Below are 20,232 nucleotides of genomic sequence, written 5' to 3' on the forward strand. Positions count from 1 at the left end.
TGCGCGAGGAAAAATATGACCGGGCAACATTTTTCAAGAGAAAAAAACTGCAATGTGAAAAGAACAAAGGCATATAACGGCAAGGTTCAAATGGGCGATGTAGACGCAATTGTTTCTCTTAGTAACGGTTTGTAAATAGAAACGTATCTCGGTAAAGCAAACTATTATCCATAATTATGTCTTCGAAGAAAAGTGAAAATAAAAAGGGGAGGAAGGGTAAAACTGAAGGAAGCGAAAGGCAAGCGTTGGTCGAAAATCTTACCTGGGAGCCGGAGCTGAGAGCTGCCCTCGTCGACGCTGTATTTACATGTTTATATCTTTGTGCTGTGGAATTGCTCCTGGCTCAGTTTTCACGCTTGGCACACTCATAGCACCACCACACCTTTCCAGGATTCGTGTACGGCGTGCATTTTAGTCGAGAGCCAGTCAAAGCAACTCGACACCACCAAACATTTTGCTGATGCTGCGTTGAGAGGTTTAAGAAGATCCATAAAATTGATAACAAAGAGTGAACTGTTAAGGGTAAATGAACTTCATTATTTCCAATCCCGCCCCGATTTAAGCTTATGACTATTGAAATTTGACCGCCTGGAAAAATTTTCAATATCTTTTTACTTTCAGATTATATCTCAAGTGAGCATAATGAAAGTGGACCCAAACCGTCCCAAGTTTTATCAGGTTTGCGAGAAAGCTCACCAAGCGTTGAATGAGGAAGGGCTCATCTCATTAGATCTTTGGAGCCTTCTGATCAAGTTTCAGTTGTTGTATTTATTCGAAGAGTATAAGGCACAGAAGGAAAAGGAGGAAATTTACAGATTGGAAGTAAGAACCCCGAACCGAGCTAGATGTCTACAGCGAAAATATTTTTTTTAAAGTCACGGTACAATTTGAATGTGACGCGTTACCAGTATACCTTTTTTCCTATTTCTGTATAGAACAGTTTTTTCTCCAATGTTGACTTGTATGCCCATTTCATGGGATGAAGGAAATGAAAATAGTCTGCTCACGACATTTGCTCTACTATAAAAAAAATACCACTTGAAGATGCACCGTGCATTTTTCTACCCACGGAAAATCATTTCTTTCATTATCTCGTACTTTGCTCGTAATCGCAAGGTCAAACCGCTCCACTTCCTATTCCTTCCGTCCCTTCAGTAAAGAAACTGAAAGCTGCAATTTTTTGCAACTGCCACTAAGAAGTAAAACAAATAAAAAGATGCTGAGTTGTAATCCTTTTATTTAGCTCCACAGATCATTTCACCAGCAATGTGTACCATTCAAGGGTAAATTCTAGAAGGTCCCTAACAATTATTGAACATCGTCTTGGCCTTTCTCTAAATTGAATCTTTGCTTGCCCGACGTTATTTCCTCATCCGATTTTCCATCCTTTCCATTAACCTCCCTGACGTCCAAAAAGCCAACACTTCTTTCCTGTTCCCTGACCACCCGATATTCATCTCTCCCTGATTACGGTCTCCAACACCCCTAAACGTCTCCTCCCTCTAACTTTTCTGCCTTCTTCGAGTTTCACCTGGTGACTTCTCAGTTGCATTTCGCGTACTCAGAAAACGATGGTACGAACCCTAATATCTGCCGTGGCGATTCGCGGTCCTCAATTCTCCACGCGCAGTAGCATTTGACGCGTCGCGTCGTGTCATTCCAGCAGGAGGCGGCGGCCGTGGGGAAGCAGCAGGCGTTGGCGGGTGAGAGGCCGGCGAGCAGTGGAAGCCGCTGGCAAGGGGGCGGCGGCAAGGGGGCGAGCGACAAGAGTGCGATGGGGAAGTCGCCTAGGGGGAAGGAGAGCGGTGTGGAGGCAACGGCGGAAGGCGCCAATCGACGAGTAGTCTCCGACAAGCCTGGTTCGAAGATCCGGATCAAGGGTGACGAGTGGAAGGACACCCCGTTCATAGGCAAGTGTAGTCGAAATCACTCAAGTTCTCAGCGAATCAATTGGAAAACTACATGAAGCATGTACTTGAGCGTGATTGTTGGTATTCCTTTTCGTTTTGAGTAGCAAAAAAGTAATGCGTTCCAGTTATGTGATTATGGTACTGTTTATTCACTACAAAAACAGTACTAGTGACGAGGAAGACTCGCGAACGCTCCCTGCCTTCTCTGAGGTGGGTGGATTACTGGCGTTGTGCCAATTTCTCGGAATCTGTGCGCTCTTGGGTAGTGGTAAGTAGTTTTCGAAGCCTCAAAGGGAGCTGGGGAGTTGTGACTGCACATGTAGGACGCTCTATAGTTAGGATGATCTTTTTTCGATATTTAATGAAAATTTTGGTGCTTTGGTTTTTACCGATTCAAGGTAATAGCACAGGTATGACATGAGGGTAAAGAGATGGGCTTTCCCAAAATAATTGGTCATTATTGATTCCGGCCGATTCTGGCTATTGCATCTTATTTTAAACTAGCTATCAGATTCCTAGCTTGGGTGTAAAATCACCTCCTGATGGAGTAGAGTAGAGATTTGATATTAGTACGAATGTTTTACCAAGCGAGGGGTTATCCCAAACCTAGGATTGTTTTTATTTGTTATTTTTAAGACTTCTCTACATATCCACCCTCCAGAGTCATTCTTTACTCCCAGTGTTTCTTGACTTTTCGAAGGCCGTCATTGTAGAACTCAGCAGATTGCGTCGAACACCATTGTCCCATCTCATAAATGACGGGATTTTTGCTGTCAAGTATCCGACCCCATAATGTTTTTTTGAGCTCTGAGAATAAGAAAAGTCCCTAGGGGAAAGATCTAGACAGTAATACGGCTGCGGCAAAATTTCAAAGCCATATTGCTTTGATTTCCGGTAGCGCTTGGTTTGCTTCTGAAAAGGAGTCAGTAGTCGTGGAACCCAACGTGCTGACACATTTGACACGGGCATAATTCGTGAATAATGTTCCACACACTACCATAACTAAGATCAGTCTCAATCTTGACCATTTGGATGGTTGGTCAGCGGACTAATAGGATAAAGTCCTCCACTTTCTCCATTGTGGCAACATCGTCCGTGAGTAATGGTCTTCCACGTCTTGGAACGTTTGCGAGGGATATTTGATCATTTTGAAAATTCCTTTTCCCCCTCACAGATCTGTCATGTGCCGGGCTATCACTTCCATTAACAGCCATAATTTTATTGTGGATTTGTCGAGCACTGTGACCTTCAAAATGAAACACTTAAACATACTACGAGCCCTATCTTATCCATATTGCAAGTTACTTATATCCTTGGCTTCCTGAAACAAAACAAATCGGCACTAATACCTGTAATTTACAACATTATGTACATAAGAGTCAATTGAAGTGTAGAATAAATTTTATCCAGATATTTCGGTTATTTCTTAGTAATAATTATTAGTTAATAGTTAACCTACCATAATGCTCCTTAATTTTGAAACTTCTGGAAAATGTGCCATCAAATCAAATATAGAGGACTTGATATCTCAAGGAACGATGTGTTCCCTAAAGGAACATATATTAAGTTGTTTACATTAAATGGTGAAAATCTGTTGAAGATAGAATTTTTCCTATATTTTCAATATCAGAAAGGTTTCATCAGACCATAATGATTGACCACCTGCACATTACCTGACCCAATATGATAGCAACCAAAAATTTCCTTCCTGTATGTTCATATGGGCAAAATTCATTAAATACAGAATCACTTATGATAAAATTTCTTCATCGAATGCATCATTTCTCCTCGTTTGTTGACTTCATAAAAATGTGTTTTTTTAGTTAGTTTTTAGTTTAGTTTTAGTTTTTTTAGTTTAGTTTTAGGAAGATAGAATTTTTCCTATATTTTCAATATCAGAAAGGTTTCATCAGACCATAATGATTGACCACCTGCACATTACCTGACCCAATATGATAGCAACCAAAAATTTCCTTCCTGTATGTTCATATGGGCAAAATTCATTAAATACAGAATCACTTATGATAAAATTTCTTCATCGAATGCATCATTTCTCCTCGTTTGTTGACTTCATAAAAATGTGTTTTTTTAGTGAGCAGATAACACTAGGCTAAAATCCATCAAAATCAGAATATTTCCACCTTTGCCCAAGCCATGTGATTTTTGGATACCAGTTCTTCAAGGGAAACTTCAGGTGGCACAGGAATAGAAACTGGCCCCTACCTTGATTCAGAAATGTCACACATTGTGTGGCTCAATATGTAATGAACAGCTGTCATTACAGCTATTGAGTTTACTTTTTTTGATTTTATGAGCACTTAGATAATATGTTCCAGTGTATGATTCCATTCACATTTTAAAATTTCAGATGATGCTCCAGCTTATGGGCCTCAACTTTACATTTTTATAATGGGTTTCTATGATATTCACCTGCCAAAGGAACTATTAAAAGCAGGTAAACTCAAACGAGCCGCATAATTATGGTTATTTAGTTTATAAATATTTCCTATACTTAAATGGTACTGATATTTAATGCACCAAAATAATTAATCAATTTCAGGAATCCCACTTCTATGCCTTGTGAAAATTGTAACACAGTTGCCACCAGAAGAAATAGGTAGGCTGTAATTGCATGGTGCCTGTTTCCATCTAGACGTATTTTAAACAAAATCTAAATATATTTTTGACAACCATTAGGTTTTTTATAAATACAATTAAATTAAATTTCAGCATCAAGAGGAAGCATGTATAAGAAACATGGCAGTATAATGAAATCGACAGATTCAGAGCATAAAAAGTCAAATGGAGGTAGCGGTAAGGACAGAAAATCACAAAGCCAAAATGGGGAACTTGAAACGCAGAAGTAAGCATAAGAGGAAATATAACGTTAATGCATTTTTTGTAATTTACTCACTACAGATAGGTAGGTGATGGAGTTATCCAGGGTGTTTGTGGTGACATAATTAAAAAATCATATTGATTCCACAAAAATTTCCCAACTTCACCTATTGTGATTCGTAAACATTTATACCTACTTTGTAAGTTTCTGTCTACTACTAAGCATTCCTTTTTGCATAATCCAGGATGATGTTCCTCCACTTCCTTCTTCTGTTATTACATAATTAATGTCTCTTCTCTCAGTATGCTCAGTTCTCTTTTCTTTCACCAAAATAGGCAAATAATTGCACATGAATATGATATGGTGTCTATTTTGGGAGTAAGAAGTAATTTTCTAATAAAGGTCAGTAAGGTCCTTCAATTGTGGAAAAAATAACCCAGTTATGAATTCATTCTAACAAGCTTCATGGAAAAATGGACTGATTCCTCTCATATTAAGGTCTCAGGACCAACTCACAGGACTCAAGGAAGTCTGATGTTTTCTTAGATTTGAACCTAAAAAAAACTGCTGCATATGTATTTTGAGGAACCTATTGACTCATTCTTCACCAATTGCTACGGGAAACTATAAAGAACTCAATTTTGTTTTTTCCCAGAAAATTTTGCTCTAAATTCCTTAGGTCTTTTTGGGTTTTTCAATTGAGCATGCCTAAGCTACTGATATTTTGATGGCTGGAGAGTATGAAGGAGTTGTCCATTGAAATATCAGCAACTGAAGCATTGACTGAGTGGCGAACCCATGATGGCTTCCCTGAACTCAAGAACTATCAAGAACTCACCTAAACGGAGGAGAGTTCTAAATAAAGCCAAAAAAAACACTGAATATTCTATTTAAATGATTCATATGCCATGGTGGTCTCCTGAATATCAAACTAAAGAATATGACCGATTAGTAGTTGAATTGGAAATGAAGAATCTTTTGCATACATATGCAAACACCATTAGATTTAATTTATAACTGAGCCGCAAATGAGGGCATGAAGCATAGATTTTAAACATTTAACTATTATACCCTCAACTCTCATAGATTATTTTCAATTATTAGGTGCCATCAGCATTGATCTAGACATCAACTTGCATGTCAGTTTTTCCATCATGCATTACCTATAATTATAATTGGGATGCCTATATTACTTATGATGAGCAAGTAATTATTTTTAAAGTTGTTCAATGCATTCCATCTTTGTTAAGGTTATTTTTTGATCTAGGTATTAAGTTGTTTCACACTGAAGGTATTAGTCAACTATTGCTTACTGATGATCACTATTCAATGTCTAGAGGCATGATGAAAGAAGACACTTGCCTTTTTTGCATAAAAAAATTTAGTGGAAGAGAAAGAAAAGTGGAAAAGTCAAGTGTTTTCCTTCATCTTAAAGGATTTGCACCAGGTTATACCAGAAACTATTTTTGTTTAGAGGGATCCTTAGCTAAACCCAGGCTGTGTTATGGTTTCCTGGTTACAACAGGTAGTATGCCCAGGCAATCAAAAGTGATGTCATCTGTATGGCTGGTACCATTTAATTAAATAAATTTTGCTTTTTCCTCACACCCTACTGACCAATCATAGTAATGAATCTCATTGAGTCAAGATCACTAATGACAACAACATCAAATCAACTGCTTTGTGATTGCTGGTTGCTTTCTCTGGAATAATTATTTTACAGGGCATTAGATAGTTTTTGGAATGAAATGTTGGAAGAGGGAATAAATTTGAATGGCCCCTTTGACTTTCAAAATGTGCCAATAATTCCCCATGACCTGCCAAATTTGCCTTCAGACCCAGAAGAGCTACCAGATTTTAAGAAGATTTTGTATGATAGTCTGTCATACACACTTTATGATGTTATAGCATTGAAGAAACTACACATGAACTATTTAGACAAAATGAAAGTATGGTTGGTAAGTTGGCCAATTCATAGAGAAACATTGATTGCATAAAAATTACAAAGACTCGTTTATAAAAACTTGAATATATTTTATTTATGTTCCACTTGATACTTGTCTTCATATTATTTACACTGAAATTCTATCTCTCCCAATGAGAAATACTCATTGCCAGTTAAGTGTTCGTATACACTATGGATTATGATTCATAAGTATTTAATTTGCATAATTTTTGCAAATAGTGGTACATATACTTATAATCTTTCAGGCCGATGTGAATGATTCTACTCAAAATGTGGAGAAGTCTTATTATGAAGGATTAATGAGTGAAATACCCCCAGAAGGTGTAACAGTGGCCATTATAATGGACTGTATGCTACAGCAGGTCAGTGTGATGCTTTCTGGAAAGCAGCTTAATTACTCCATCTGTTAAGCTTTGGGTTTAATACTTAAGTGTTTACTGACATACAACAGGAAGGGTATGCTTATGTGGGGCAAAAAATATTTTCTGTGAAAGTATTATCTCTTCAGTATCCAAACTGGTCGGAATAGTCCCACAATAATTCCAAAATATGCATCAGGGCCATTACTTTCTAAGGTCAACCTTAGATTCCCAGGAGAAGTTATTATTTATTTGAGCATATTCACCACTATGATTAGGTATTAATATGTTTTATTTTATTTTAATATTTGACAATGCGTATTTTATTAGACATTGTCCATAACTATATTGATTTGGAATCAAATATTAAAAGGTGGCCACATGTGCGCCAGGCCTACAAATTACTTAATATATGTATTTTTGGACTTCTATAAGCAGTGGGATTCAGTATATTTATACCTGCTAGTGCAAGGCTGGTAAACTGCTCCTTAATCCTTCTTCTCCATGCATATATGCTTACCTTTTAACTAGAATTTCAAAATTATAAATTTTATGGACATTGCATTTTATCATTCAGCATAATATATAGCTCCTCCCACGGACTACAACCTTAATGTGGTGGAAGGGCTAGTACATTCTGATGACCCCTAGAGCTGTGCTGGTGGGAGTAATAATAATTACTCCTGGTAGGGTCACCCATGCCAGATAGGTTGAAGGTTAGGAGCCCAATGAAAGGTAGTCCACGCAGCGTCTGCTCCTCAGTGAGGCTGCTGCAGTCATTTGACTGCAGTGGGGTGGCTGTTGAGTGATCATGCTACATCAAACATTGTACTGAGGAAGGTAATGAGAAACCACCTCAATTATTCATACAAAGGTTTTTAGGATGAACACCATGATGAAAGGAGTCCTGGCAACTATGGGACTCAGCTGTCAGAATTATGCTCTTGGAAATGATAATTGAGGTGGTTTCCCTTTGCCCTCCTCAATAGTGTTTTTAATGTGACACCATCACTCAATGGCTACCCCACTGGGGTCAGATGCCTTTGTAGCCACCTCACTGAGGAGCAGATGTTGGGTGGACTACCTTTCGTCTGGCTCCTAACCTTCAACCTATCTGGCATGGGTGACCCTACCAGGAGCAATTATTATTACTCCCACCAGCACAGCTCTAGGGGGTCATCAGAACGCACAAGCCCTTCCACCACGTCAAGGTTGTAGTCCATGGGAGGGTAAAATGGCATATGGAACTGAAATAAAATAATATATGCTTTATGCTAATGGGAAACTGGAACCATTAAAGAACCAAAACCACTTACCAGACTTTATTTCCCAAGCACATATTACTGAACGAAAGAATGACCAATCCTTTAATTTTTTCACTTTCTCAGGTGATCAGAACAAATGAAGGCACTGGCTCTCTAGGCACAGATTCCGCTGAAGAAATTAAGGAGAAAGATGGAATCACTATGGTAAAAGAGAAACTTAATGCCTTGAATATTGAGAATGGCATTATCAATTTATCAAAGAAGGAGATACTCTTTGATGAGCCATATGTTATACCAAAAAAAGATGATGTGCTGAAGAGAACATTCAGATATAAAGGTAAAGTTTCTGACAAAAGGATTTTACTCAATTGTATGCACCAAAAAATCACCATGACATTGATATAAAATCACATAAACAAAAGTTGAGAGCACATCTACTACAATTGTCATCATGGGCAGGAATACTTTAACACTCTTTACACTATTCTAGATTATGATTGGTGCCTAACTTCACAATTTGGACAAAAAAACGGTGGAATTTAGGCTCTGTTAAAAGGAAATTAATGTCACATGTGTAAAAAAGTTTATATAAAAACTTATTCTTATCGAAGAATTCTGCATGTCCGGGTTTTCACCGCGTTGTTGTTTGAAGCCGACAACAGTTTCGCCGAAGTTTCATCCGGCGTCTTCAGGTCGAAGATGAGGGACTCAGATTTTGGCCGTCCTTATATAGGTGGTCCCGTCCAAGTGCTGCTCTCTGATTGGTCCTTTTTCGGAGGACTCTCTTCCACGCGTTGTGGAGATGGTAGCCTTCATCTCTATTGAAATTCGCCGGGTTTTTGGCTATCTCAATAGCTTCTCTGATTAGGCGTGGGTAATATCTACTTTCTTTACTTATGATTGTAGCGTCATGGAATAGAATATCATGGCCGGGTTCACTCCATTTATGCTCGGAGATGGCCGAGAGGTGAAACTGTTTGTTCGTAGTAGCCCGGAGGTGTGGGAAGAAGAGTTGTGGGAAGCTGGGACATGCTGTTTACAGAAAGAAGACGCACACCGACCGTTATCTAAACGCAACCTCTCACCACCATCCGCTCCAAAAGACATCTTTGGTGGACACACTAGTTCACAGAGCGTATGAAATCTCTGACGCCGATTCTTTGCTGACTGAAAAGAAACATCTCCTGAGAGCACTAAAACAAAACGGCTATCGGAACGATATGGTCCTAAAAAGGACCGCCAGGGAAGAAAGGCGAAGACGAGATTCTGACAAGTCAATCAAGCAGACGGAACCGGACCCAAAGGCATACGCGACTATCCCCTTCGTATCCGGAACATCCGAGAAGATAGCCAGAATCCTTAAAAAGCACGACGTGGTGACAAGATTCAACTGCACCAAGAAAATAGCGGACGCGCTCCCCGGACCGAAGGACAAAATCTCGAAAGACCTATATGAAGGGGTCTATCAAGTACCGTGTTCATGTGGGAAAGCCTACATCGGGGAAACATGCCGAGCTATGAAAGTTCGGATGAAAGGACACCTCCGGGCTACTACGAACAAACAGTTTCACCTCTCGGCCATCTCCGAGCATAAATGGAGTGAACCCGGCCATGATATTCTATTCCATGACGCTACAATCATAAGTAAAGAAAGTAGATATTACCCACGCCTAATCAGAGAAGCTATTGAGATAGCCAAAAACCCGGCGAATTTCAATAGAGATGAAGGCTACCATCTCCACAACGCGTGGAAGAGAGTCCTCCGAAAAAGGACCAATCAGAGAGCAGCACTTGGACGGGACCACCTATATAAGGACGGCCAAAATCTGAGTCCCTCATCTTCGACCTGAAGACGCCGGATGAAACTTCGGCGAAACTGTTGTCGGCTTCAAACAACAACGCGGTGAAAACCCGGACATGCAGAATTCTTCAAGCCACCGCCGCGAAAATCTACGCAGCCATATACTTATTCTTATCATTTTATAATATGGGTCATGATGCAGAAGTCTTCTTAGCCTCTATCTGGGCTCAAAATTAAAGGAAATTGTTTTCCAATGAATAATTTCCAGTAGCTCTCAGGGAATAATTCAAGTTGGATGCTATGTTTTACCTCTTTTGGTTAAATTTTAAGTGCTGAAAATGTAAAATATAAACTTTTTGAATGTATCAAATTTTCAATCAACAGGTGTTTTTTGCTGTTGTGTCATTGATCTTATCTTGTCAAATCCTTTTTTTCTGAGCACTCATGGAAAAAAATATTACTCATTATATAAGTTTTAAATTTTGCAAAAGATGAAACATCTCATTCAAAGATTAAAATACTTATTTGAAATGAGACTAGACTAGAGATTTTTGAATGAGTCTAAAAGGAACTCATGGAAAAAATGGATGTGCTAGTGAGCAAAATGATCATATATTGGAAAGAGATGGGAAAACAGTTCAAAAAATATCATTCACAACGAATGAATCCTAGAGTCCAGGAAAAAACTATTCATAATGAGGTTGTTGAACACATCCAACCTTACCCAGAAAGCACATTCCTTAAATGTTTGTATAACAGAAGTCCAATTTTGGACATTATCACTCTTTAATTCTACATTCAAAATGAAAAAATGAAAGGTATATACAAGCCAAAATCATTTATCTCCATGTAAGGAAAAATCATAAAACATGTCATTGATAATAATGAATATCCTCTTTCAACCATAAAAAATATATTCAGGATTACTCTTATCAACAAGAACATATCTTTGATATCTTCTTGTTCCCCTCTGCATACTAGGGGTGGGTACTATTTTTGCGCTGCTTGTTAATTCCAGGGGTGACTCCCATGGCTCTCCTCCAGGGCTGTGAAATAATGTGATAAAAAATACTGTGCTGCAAATATTTCTTATTTTTAATGTTCTGATTAGGCCCAAAAATTCATCAAATTGAATGTAATTTTATTATGCCATTGTCACAGTATTCATAATTACTTAATCATTTGAAAATGATTTTTTTCTATGTAATCAGCTTAATTTTAACTTGAATATGACATTAATTGCATTAATACTTCAAACATTTATTTTTGAATGGTTTACTTCTGATTTTAGTCAACATCTGATGTATCCATAAGTAAGTATACCCATAGAAGACGTGTATTTTGACCTATAACCTTTAGTATTTGCTGCTGTCTGCCTTTGGACAAAGATTTATGAGGGCAAAAAGAAACTTAATATTTCACCCATTTCATTTCATATTCAGGTGAAATATTAAATCCTTATATTGGAAATTTTAAGTTTCTTTTTACCCTCATAGGAATTGATCTTTACACAAGTCCCCTAGAAGGCCAAATTTTTCCTGTATCAAGCCAGGGTTATATGTCAAAGTTGATCATCATAGAAGTTAATAGAGGGAGCACATCTACATGTAAACATTCTACTTGGCATGTACAAGCTGGTGTGTGATATTTTATGTGGGTTTCAACCATTGTTTCAATCTAATTGGAAATATTAATGCTCCTATTACCACAGCAAGTTGAGGTTGCAGTCAATTTAAAATCAATAGGAATCTATGTGTCACAATGGAAAATATGTGAGAGCATGTGAATTATAAATTTGGGGAAGCTGCCCTTAGTGAAGGGAGATATTTATTGACCTTATCAATTAATATTTCTGGCAAAAATACCTATAAAATTGACATCCCCTGCAAATTAATTAACTGTATGAATGCAGTTTAAGCATTATATACATATTTGATATGGCTAAGGAATTTGGAATGAAGCCAGATGTGATGAAAAAAATAAATAGTACCAGCTTTACATATACAAGTATGTAGGAAAGTATTTCTTACTTGTAAGTAGGAAAAGAAGAAATTTAATTAAAATAGAAAAGCAGGAAGTGGCATGGATGATGTGTACATTTCCATATTGGCATGGTTTGGTGTGTGCCAGTTTTTTCATTACATAATTATCCCTAGGAAGACCTTGTCCAGTAAGTATATAGTTATTGATTGCCATAATTTTGCTTTAGCTGTTAATGTGTACCATTAATCTTAGATGTCTATCAAGTACTAATGTAAAAATTTCAGTGGTGTTCAGTGGCTTCGGAAACTTTCAGTGGCTTAAGACACCAATCACCGGAAAGCTCTTTTTCATTTTACTGTTGATGTGTTCTTCCTTGATGCATCAAGAGTTGAGCACATATATCTTGAAAACAAAACAAAGAATATAATAGACTTCTTTGTAGTGATTGCCAATTCAAAGTAGGATTACCATATTTTGAATTTTGGAAGCTGGGACACTTGCCTTATTCCGAGTTATGAAAATGAGGATGCTTCCAATGCCCCACCAACTCACTTTGAATCAAACAAGCGCACAAGAAATATAAATTCATCATAAGCTGTATGCAAATAACAATAGAGAATATTACTTTGTTGTAATGATGTATGAGTGATAAATATAAAATGTTATTATTCAACCTTATCACCTCAGCCAATACAGTAACTTTTTATTGATTTTCTTATTATAATACTTTCAGGTCGATTTTTTCCCTTTGATTTCATCCAAAAATGTCTATGATTGTGTCATGATTTCTCACATGTGGGAATCCCTTACAATACTATGCTAAGATTATGGAAAGCAAGGCAAAAGTTAGCAACACAAATATTTGAGGAAATAAGTCATTTTACTTCTGCCAACAAATATGCTTGTGCCCACCATATTATTTGCATACAAAATGAGAAACCTACACTTAGCCTCATAGTCATTCTAATCTCATTATTATCATTTATTTTTCAGGTGACTTAGACTTCTCAGAAATGACCTATGATGTGCTAAAGACTAATCCAATTATCAGCCTTTGGAACAGCTTATCACCACTAGAAGAGTCTGAAAAAATACTATACTCATATCACATTGAAAAATTGCAAAAATACATCAATGACAAATGTTTGGACTACAGTGGTAAGAGTAAAATTCATCCCTCATAACTACTATTAATTCATGATCCATTTACTCATACCTTTCTTCTGTGATAAGTTTGTGTTCATAACAAGGCTGACACACCTTAATATTGTCCTTGCCTTATCCTCCTCTCCAACCTCAACACATTCCCTAAAATACCCCCTTCTAATACCTACAGATAAAGGAAAGGAAGTTGATGTGGTGCTATTTCAGAAATATTTTGGACCAAATTGGTCAAAATGGTACAGACATAAGGTGAAGAATTTCATTAGGCAAAGAAGCTTTCACCAGGAGGAAGGAATTCATGATAGGGACATTCAGTAAGAGTGTTAAGAAAAGGCTCATCATAACTTTGATGCTGGGCATGTTTTTGTACAGTGTGGAAGCATGGTCATGGAAGCTTAGTGATAGGCCTAGATTAGAGGCTTTTTAGATGTTAGTGTGGAGGAGGATGAATAAGGTGAAGTAGGCTGAAAGAAAACAAACAAGGAAGTGCTTGCAATAGTGGGGGAGAAGAGGGGATTGTTGGTAGAAATCCAAAGGAGACAGGAAAGATGGTTGCAGAGCATTTTGATTAGTAATGGAATGTTGAAGACTGTGATAGAAGGAAGAATGTTAGGTAAGCAAGGATGGGGAGGTAATAGGGTAGAGGTGTTGAAAAGAATGAAGGTAGGAAAGAATTATACGGAATTGAAGAGGTGATTATTGCAGTGTTGATGTTGGGTTGTGTTTTATTAGATGAGGCAAGGAAATTGCCACTGTATCATTTGGTAGCTTGTGTCCATGCAAAACTTACTGTAGATGGTAATTTACCAATAATAATTAGATTCAAGTTGTATGGTTATGAAAAGTAGCTCTAGTCAGTAAAAAGATTTCTACATATTGCTTGCATCAAAGCTTAAATTCACCTTTTTTATTTCCAGTGGTATCCTATATCCTATGTCTGCTCAAATTTGAAACTATGATTGATGGCATAGAAAGCATAAAGAAGTTGAGTAGTACAGAAAACAGCTCCCATGTCTATGTGCTGCCAGCGAATATGATAATCGGCAGATATGGTACACACCTTCTCACTATGACTAAGGCAGAAAACATTGCTTTGGCTGCCAAAGAGTATGGACACACAATAGCCGAATCAAAAGAGGGCTCTGTCATGACAGATACTGAGGGTAAGCACTTGGCAAAGGTCCCCCTGCTACCAGACCTTGAGAGCAAGAGAGGTGGCACTCCTAAGGGCTTGAGTGCTGCAACCAAGACAGAGATCAAGATCAAAGTCAAGAGGGGATGTATCGAACTCGCAGAAGACCAGAGTATGGACCATATCAACATCCACCAATTCAGAAGCTGCTCACTGAAGGAACAAGTTGAAGATCCCCTATTTTATTGCCAAGAGATTATGGATTTATTCAGAAGCAGGGATGGCAAGGATCTCTTTAGGGATACTAAATGTGTTGGATTCATAGAAGAATTGAGCGAGAAAATTCTCCTTCAGGTAAGTCACAACTTAACATTTGCCACTCCAATGTTAAAGATTTAAATTTGTAGTTCCTATAATATAATAAAATTTGTAGTTACAAGCACATTACAAGGAACTGTGTGGTTACAAATAACCTCAGCTGTCAGTCGAGGGATAATACTGCCCTTAATGATTTTTCCGAAGATTTTGTGGTACATGAAAACATAGCAATCTTCAGGGCTGAAAAACATAATTTTTTATTCAGCTATGAAATGGAAAATCCAGAGAAATACAAAAAAGTTGGAACTTATATGTGTGCATACAATGCAAAAAAAGGCCACATAATATTATCCAAATATTAATGGAATGAAATTTAAGTTGACTTAATTTTCATTTCCTTATTTGGCTACTGAATGCGATCATGAGACAACTCTGGAGAGCAAAAGACTGTATCCCAAATCTTTTCAAAAAATCGCTCTGTGTATAAATGGTCTGAAACCAAAACTATTTCATCCAATTTCCATTATTTTTTCTAATTTTAAATCATGGGCTGATATATTTTTAATTTGATAACATTTTTCCCCAATCAATAAGGTTTTTTTTGTGGAATGTAAGCAGGTAGATGGCATGAAGAACTGAAGAAGGAAATACAATAAGGAAAATCGAAGGAAGTTCAGGCAAGGGAATAGCACTTCACAATAGTTTTTAGGGAATCTCCAAAACATGAATTTTTAGGAATATTATAAAATGCTAAAAAATCTCGCACGTTCCATTAAGGTTTATCAGGTTAAGATCAGACCGTAGAACTCGCAAGTCTTAAATGACACTTTTTTCACGACTTAGGAACATGAATTGTTGTCATACAAACCGTCCCAATAATGAAGTTGCCTGGGTAGACAGATTAATTAGAAGCCATTTTTGAACCTACTTCTTATTGTAGTACAAGCACTATAACTGCTAGAAGCAGGTACCAAAGAAACTGCGGGAGATGCCGCAACAGTAACTTTTAACGGAGTCATCCGCTAATGTGCATTTCAATGCAACAATTTCAGAGCGTAAAAATCATTCGCCTTGACTGGGATTCGAACCCAGATCCCTCAATATCCGGTCGAGTGCTTTAGCCACTTAAGCTACCGAGGGAAGCCTCGGTAGCTTAAGTGGCTAAAGCACTCGACCGGATATTGAGGGATCTGGGTTCGAATCCCAGTCAAGGCGAATGATTTTTACGCTCTGAAATTGTTGCATTGAAATGCACATTAGCGGATGACTCCGTTAAAAGTTACTGTTGCGGCATCTCCCGCAGTTTCTTTGGAATTTGTCAAAGTGAAAACACCATAAGTGTTTAAAGTTGGCTTTAACCTCGTGGACTGTGGCGCCTCGCGCACGACTACGAATGCCTGTGACATTGTATGTACGGTATTTCGTCACAACATCTAGTTCCTTTAAAAGCCCCAAAATTTCAGAGTTTAAGAGGACGCCTCGGTAGCTTAAGTGGCTAAAGCACTCGACCGGATATTGAGGGATCTGGGTTCGAATCCCAGTCAAGGCGAATGATTTTTACGCTCTGAAATTGTTGTGTAGAAGCAGGTAGTCTGGCACGCATAGAGTAGTAGTTGAAATAGCTATAGCAGATCATACAAAGGTGTTTGCAATAACTACAGTTACTTTCAGTGCTGGAATCATAAAAAATCTCCAGAAGTATCTAACCTTTCAACAGATAATTTGGCAAGTGCATGCGTGTGGTGAATCACTCTCTTCTGCGTATTAAAGTGGTGACTTCCAGTTCACCATATCATATATGTAGAAGATGCAGTTGCCGTATTGTACATATGCAGAGACAGTTTTCTAGTCGCATGAACTAAATATGTCTCGAGAATAAATTTTCTTGGAATTCGCATGCCTGTTCGTGGGATATTAATTTCAAATCTCATGAAACGTGAATATAGAATCCAGTCTGATGGCTCCAGAGGTCTTTTGTGATGGAGATGGGAGGCTGAGGTCGAGCAGGGCAGGGTAGAACGACACAATTGTACAATTGGAGCCATTATAGTAGTAATAGTATTTAGGGGAGGCGACCGACAGCTGAGGTCATTTGCGTCATAGGGGATGGAAAGGAAAGGATGAAGGGATTTCATCTTTAGAATCAGACCAACTGAATATGTTTCAACTGCCATCAGCTGCCACAATACTGGTGTCAAATTCCATTCCTATAACACATATATTACACATTAATGTAATGTTTTAACAGAAATAAAATATTTACGCAATAAATCATGCGAATAAAGAAATGCATGATCGCCATTTATTATATACAGCACTCGTATTATTACTTTTCCAGAACTTAATAAAAAACGTCGTAAAGACAGACTTCAAAAACTTGGATGTCACTGCGCAATGAATACCATCTAAAATATACAAATATTTCTTTCACGTGAAGGGGTCAAAATTTACAATTTTGTTTTGAGGTTTTCGAGGCCTGCACAGTGCAGCTCGATGTATGTATCCTGAACTTTATGCAACACTACATGCATATATGCATGACAAGTTGCCTGCTCCGATAACACTAGGCGTTTATTCGGATCCTGTTTTGCCAGTACTTCAAACTAGTGGGGAGCAGCACTTACATATCCTAAGTTCCATTAGGGCTTCATTTAGGGCAAACGCAAGTTTCTAGGGGTCAGAGAGAATGATTGCTTCTATTTTGAGCGAAAGTAGATGGGAGTGAACTGACTGGTGTTGTAAGAAGCACGAATGTTTCACGCGAGTAGTAGTAGTGGTTTTTAGAGGAGGTGACCGACAGCTTAGGTCATTTGCGCCATCAGGGATGGACAGGAAAGGATAAAGGGTGGAGAGAAACCCGGCGGAGGTATTAACCTACTCTTTACCAAGAGGCGCCAAGGGGTCCGCAGCTTAACGTCCCATCCGACGGACGGCGTACTCACTCAAAGTGCCCTCCGCAAAGTACCCCAAGTAGGGATCGAGATACCTCTGAAAAATATTCAACACCGCCGGGATTTGAATCCGGGCCCTCTGGGTGGGGAGCCAATGCGTTAGCTTGGAGCTATTAGAGAAAGGTGATTTGAGGAAAGAGTGAATTTGAATCAAACTGATTGAATCGATTCACTCGATAAAGATTATAAGCAAAACTACGTGAATCATAGTATGAGATGAGAAAAAATATGGATTGATGTAAAATCTCCAGATGCAAACAGAAGTCAATCCATGGACTCACAGATGTTCAGACAATGTGTCACGTTTGGTCGCGAGCGACCAAACGCGACATTTTAATAAATTGCAGTTATAATGGGAGAAGGAGGAATGCTGAAATACGAGCTATTCTTCCTATCAGTTCAACGCGTTTTGTTGAAAACTGGAGGGAAAGAGGGCTCCCGGCATGTTGAGATTTATTTATGTGGATCTTAAGCCCTCCCGCCCACCCTATTTGTCCACCACGATCAAGGTACTAGGAGGAGATAGTGAAGCAAATCCAGTGAAAATTAATCAAAAAGTCAAATTGAAAACCTCGTTTAAAAACTCTATAATCTATGCAATATTTCTTGAGTTAATCGCATTGGAGTCGTAATTTCGAAATGCCAATTGTCTCTGCACGAAAAGAATGAAAGCAATGAATCCTGCCTTCTCCGGGGGATGAGTCGTTCACATCAGAAGTAATCAAACTAATGGATTGACTTCACTTTGCAGGCGATCCAAGAAGGCTTCTGCATCTACGACAATCTCGAGTGCTGCTACTTCCCACCGGTCGATGCTCTCCTCATTATGTTTCACAACCGATGCAGCGAGGAAGGACTGACCGAAGACAGCTGGTGTGCAAAACTTCCCTCTCCCGTATTCTTCCGAGACTTCTATGGTACTAAAAACTTCCCTGCATTATTTCTATCCCACAATCCGCATTAAGAGAAAGGTATTTTCAAAGAGGATTAAATCGATGAAAGTCAATCTAAGTTTAGGGGTAATTAAAGGAGTAAAAACTTTTAAGTGAACTGAAATGAAGAGTGTGAGTTTTTAAGCTGCCAATTCTATAGCCAATATTTATTTTTTGTCAAACTTTGTACCGATTATATGATCAACTAAGGGGCCGATATATTTGTATAGAATTCCATAAAAAAAATCAAAAATCGGCTATGGGATTGGCACCTTTACAGTAGAGTGTTGTGCTGTATGGATTCGAACTCTGGCCTTAGAGGAAATAGGGTGAGAATGAATTTGAGGTTTTCCAGCCTGTTATTTGGCTGCAATGAATTAAATATGTTGAAGAGTTCAGATATGATATAGATATTCTCGATTTGTTGTCAACCCCCCTTCAACTCTTCTCTCCCTCGCCATCCCATTTCCCTCGAGTAACGCTGATTATCTCTTGCCACAAACTTTAGGGTCGGCCTGTAGGTACAATACGCAGCATGTGTGCTGGACATCGCACGTGGATTCCAATTTCGGAAGAGGCAACTCCATCTTACCACCCCATGAGTGATTGTCTGGGTGATTCCAGACGAAAAGCTTAAAAGAAAGACCGTCGCCTGAATGTTCTGTAAAACCCGTTATCTTCATTAATCCTCTGTAATAGGCTGAATAGTAAGTTTAATCTTTGCGTGAGCTCTTCAATTTAATGTTCACACAAGTGAAATTGGGATTCGAATTGGATAAATAAATGTATTCATTGATTGATCATTTAGAGTATTCACCTACCCCTTTCGTAATTCTGGGATTTTCAAGATAGGCTAACATTTCCTCCATCAATTAATGCACAGCCAGAGATAATTTGGAGATTAGAGATTTTATCAGAGTAAAATCGGAAGGAATATGCTCCAAGCCAAGATCGAAAGTATTTCAAGATCATGCTTAATTCTAGGTGGTTCCCAGCGAATCTTGCTCATGGGCTCATCCGATTTCCGTGACCAGACACAAACTTAAGAATTCCGGCCTCTTCCGCCCTTGGGTCATCAAAAAAGTTTTATTCTTCCAAAATCACTCGTAATATACATTAGACTAAAGGTCACAGGCTCCTTTTGTATGCGGTACCGTAGAACTTCTATGTGTTGTTTAATATAAAAAGCTATTAGCACCATAGGAAGTCAATTTTTACATTATATACTCTCTATGCCCTTCATGCCGTTCGATATAGTTCTCATCCCCCCTCTCCCTCACTAACTGCACATTATATATTCTATCAGTTTTCTGAACCCCATTCCTTCTACATAATCACATCTCACAGGCCTCTAATCTTTGTTCCTCTCTCCTCAACGACCAACTTTTGGATCCATACAGAGCTGAACAATATATATCACAGTTTTCTTTGCGTTGCTACATTCAACCCCTGCCATTAACTTCCTCCTCGATGTTAATCAATCTTTGCACATTTTCGTTAAACACATTTCAAATGAGTTAGGCGTTCTATCAGCTCTAATGTATGCCCTACTGTTCAATTTATATTCAAATTAGCCCTTGTATTACTTGATAACTCGATTGATCTTGCTTGA

The 20,232-nt window shown here is 38.3% G+C and overlaps 1 protein-coding gene across 1 annotated transcript in view; it reads left to right on the plus strand.

Moving 5' to 3' along the window:
• Window positions 1-642: 642 nt before the first annotated feature.
• LOC139692224 (sperm-associated antigen 17-like) overlaps window positions 643-20,232 on the plus strand; it is a 49,541-nt gene continuing 29,951 nt past the window's right edge. Inside the window, exons 1-12 of the mRNA XM_071590288.1 lie at window positions 643-822; window positions 1,667-1,910; window positions 4,279-4,365; window positions 4,471-4,527; window positions 4,641-4,773; window positions 6,473-6,707; window positions 6,961-7,077; window positions 8,463-8,676; window positions 11,637-11,777; window positions 13,117-13,281; window positions 14,205-14,773; window positions 18,440-18,605. Of these exons, the coding sequence (XP_071446389.1) occupies window positions 643-822; window positions 1,667-1,910; window positions 4,279-4,365; window positions 4,471-4,527; window positions 4,641-4,773; window positions 6,473-6,707; window positions 6,961-7,077; window positions 8,463-8,676; window positions 11,637-11,777; window positions 13,117-13,281; window positions 14,205-14,773; window positions 18,440-18,605 (2,308 nt within the window). The remainder of the gene's footprint in view (window positions 823-1,666; window positions 1,911-4,278; window positions 4,366-4,470; window positions 4,528-4,640; window positions 4,774-6,472; window positions 6,708-6,960; window positions 7,078-8,462; window positions 8,677-11,636; window positions 11,778-13,116; window positions 13,282-14,204; window positions 14,774-18,439; window positions 18,606-20,232) is intronic.

The sequence above is a fragment of the Hetaerina americana genome, unplaced genomic scaffold (genome assembly GCF_022747635.1).
Source record: "Hetaerina americana unplaced genomic scaffold, ioHetAmer1.1.p SCAF_4, whole genome shotgun sequence".
Taxonomy (NCBI): Eukaryota; Metazoa; Arthropoda; class Insecta; order Odonata; family Calopterygidae; genus Hetaerina; species Hetaerina americana.